At 25.6% G+C, this 3,065-nt stretch overlaps 1 protein-coding gene across 2 annotated transcripts in view; it reads left to right on the top strand.

The window, feature by feature from the left end:
• The first annotated feature begins 1,944 nt into the window (after positions 1-1,944).
• LOC110415406 (Ribosomal protein S21e) overlaps positions 1,945-3,065 on the top strand; it is a 1,873-nt gene continuing 752 nt past the window's right edge. For both annotated transcript variants that reach the window (XM_021427053.1, XM_021427052.1), the window contains exons 1-3: positions 1,945-1,990; positions 2,299-2,397; positions 2,488-2,620. In XM_021427053.1, the coding sequence (XP_021282728.1) occupies positions 2,348-2,397; positions 2,488-2,620 (183 nt within the window). In that variant the 5' untranslated portion in view covers positions 1,945-1,990; positions 2,299-2,347. The remainder of the gene's footprint in view (positions 1,991-2,298; positions 2,398-2,487; positions 2,621-3,065) is intronic.

Below are 3,065 nucleotides of genomic sequence, written 5' to 3'. Positions count from 1 at the left end.
GATTTTAGTTTTAATTTGGATGACTTAAGATTCTGATGATAACCTTTACATTTAACATTATAATCTTTGCTTATCAAATCAAAATTAAGCAAATAAAAATATATTTTTTAATTAATCACTGCGTCTGTCCGAACCACTATTTATATAATGTACTGACTAAAAAAAATGTAAATATAAGGATTGAATGCAGAAGCATTATTTTAAACAGTTATTCTTATTCAAAATATTAGAATTATATGATTTATTTAGCACTTCTTTAATTAGTTCAAATTTATTTTCTCTTTTTCTCTATTTTATAATTTAATTTGTTTTTTCTAAATAAGTTTGATAACTTGAAATAAATGGAAGAAGTGATATTTATTTACAAAATATGTATAATATGATATGTTACGATATTCATGAAAATTAATACAAATTAATATATTTTATCATTTTAATCAAGTATTATATGATATGCACGATATGCATAAAATATAAAAGATATATTTTCTAAACTTTATTTTACTAAGTTACTAAAAACTCATTTTTTATTTATTTATTGTTTTAATTAAAACATGAAAATTTTTTTCAAAACAAAACACGATAAATTATTTTTTAATATAAAACTACAGTATATTTGCAAGTGACTACTTAATTGAAATAAAAGTGTTTAGTTGTTAAGTGTTCTTTAAATATACAAGTGACAACGGAATTAAAAGAAAACATTCGCTTAATGGAATATCTTGAGACTCAAACATGATTCAATTCTCGTGGGAGAGTGTTATTCAATATACTTTTCCTAAGGCAAATGATAATATATATTTTTTCTTGATTTAGCATTTTATACATTTTTAAATTAAATAATATAATTATTTTAAATCAACTTTATTTTTTCATCGTGTTATTTATTAAAAACATACCATATATTATTTTAATTAAATAATAATTTAGATAAAAAACATAATTTTTTACTAAATTTTAAAGATTTTTTTTATGTTAATATGTGTCAAGAAGTAAAAGAAATTTATAATAATATGCTCTATCATCAACTATAAAACTACCTAATAAAATTTAACACTGTTATCAATTATTTTTAAATTTATTTTTTATAAAAAGATAAGAATCAAATTTATTAAAATTATGATAAAGAAACTAAAACTGTAAAATTAAGATAGTAGAAGGGACAAATTATATTTTAACATCTTTATTGTCTGAAATTTAGTTTTCCATTTGAAAACGAAAAAAAAAATTACTCAAAATAAGATTAGTATGTAATGAGATTAAGAAATAACTATAAAAAATTATTATTAATTTAAAATTAAGTTATTTTAATTTAACAATATTTTGAAGTTTGAGCAAATAACATTTAAGTCATTTTTTTTTTTCAAGTTTGATCAATTTTGAGTATATTAAATTTTAATTAAATTACATTTTTCATTAAAATTGTGTCTTGCTATCTTTATTATGTGATCTAAAAATGTTTAATTTAGATTTTAATTCTTAATTCAAAGTTAAGTTTGTACAATCAAATTATTTTTTGAGGTTTGAGCAATCCTTAATTGAAATTCTTAATTTATTCTCATGAAATGTTATTTCTGACTACAATTTTTAACTTTTGTGTTTTAGAGACATCAAGATAGTGTCAGCTCGTATCAATTAATCATAAAATTTCATTTTATATAGGTGTAATTATAAAAATTTAAAAAAATTTAAAATAAATATTTTTAAATTATAAATATTTATTTTTTAAAAATTTTAATTTTAATGAAATCATAACATTTAATAAATTTGTTGGACTCCGACTGAGACCCAACAGCTGAATACATTACCAATCCACAAAATGGGCCTATAGTCCTACATCAGTCCATGAAACGGTGTCGTTTCTTTTATAGCATGCCGAGCTTGGGGCATTTTCGACCTTTAGGGATTTTGCCAAACTATAAAATGCTGCAATCAAAACCCCTAAACCTCACAAAAGTCTTCTTTGCAGCCACTGATCTGTCTCTTCCAGGTACCCTCTCTTGGTTTCAAATTTATTTTTTATGGTTCTTAATTGATATCAATTTTATTTTATTTGATGTTCTAATCAGCATATTTTGGATTTTTTTTCGATTTAAGTGTTAATGTAAGTATGTTCATTTTTTTTATAACAGTAAAAGTTAAATCAGGATTTGGGTTTTCCCTAAAATGCTTGTTTGATTCTTTTTCATTATTTGAATTAGGGTTTATAGAGGAATTGAAGTTGAAATGTAGTTAGCTTTTCTATTCTTTATCGGTGCATGTTTGTTTGATGAATATAAACCGGTGTTGTTGAATTAGGTGATTTGAGCTTAGTGTTGTTTCTTGTTCGGTTAAGCAATCCGTAAAGATGCAGAACGAAGAGGGTCAAAACATGGATCTTTATATCCCCAGGAAATGGTATCTAATTCGCTTCACTCGTTCTTTTGTTTTGTTCTATTTGTTTGTGTTGGAAGCTTAATGTGTAGTTTGTTGTTGTTTCTGTTGCAGTTCTGCCACTACAAGGCTTATCACCTCCAAGGATCATGCCTCTGTACAGATGAACATTGGACACTTGGATGAGCTTGGGAGATACACTGGCTCATACTCCACTTTTGCTCTTTGTGGCTTTGTCCGGGCCCAGGTTCGTGTCAGTTCTCTACTGGCCTACTGATTATTTTTGAGCTGTTGTAGAATCTATGCTTGTTGTAATTATTATTGCTGTGATGTTTTATCATTGGATTGGATCTGATACTTGCATTTATGTCATTTTTAGATCCACGTCCTGTGTAAAAGGCTTAGTCCTGCATGTTGCTTTGTTAATGATATGCAAGTGCTTTCCTTGTCATGTTTACACTCTAAATATATGAGATATGTTTTGAGTGTCTATTGTTATCCATTTAATGTGGAAGTTTATTTAGAGGAAACATGGGTTTTAAGAATCTTTTCGATCACAATTTCATGGCTAAAGCTCGATATGGTAGTGACAAAACTCATGCTTAAAGACCTAGAAGAGACAATTTATTAGTTGAGGTGTAATCATGCAACTTGCTTTGTTAATGATATGGCTGCGGTTACCTTGTGATGTT

The sequence above is a fragment of the Theobroma umbraticum genome, unplaced genomic scaffold, assembly GCF_002168275.2.
Source record: "Theobroma umbraticum cultivar Fairchild unplaced genomic scaffold, ASM216827v3 scaffold_147.0, whole genome shotgun sequence".
NCBI lineage: Eukaryota > Viridiplantae > Streptophyta > Magnoliopsida > Malvales > Malvaceae > Theobroma > Theobroma umbraticum.
Note: the sequence above shows the minus strand (reverse complement) of the source record. Positions and strands in the feature narration are given on the sequence as shown.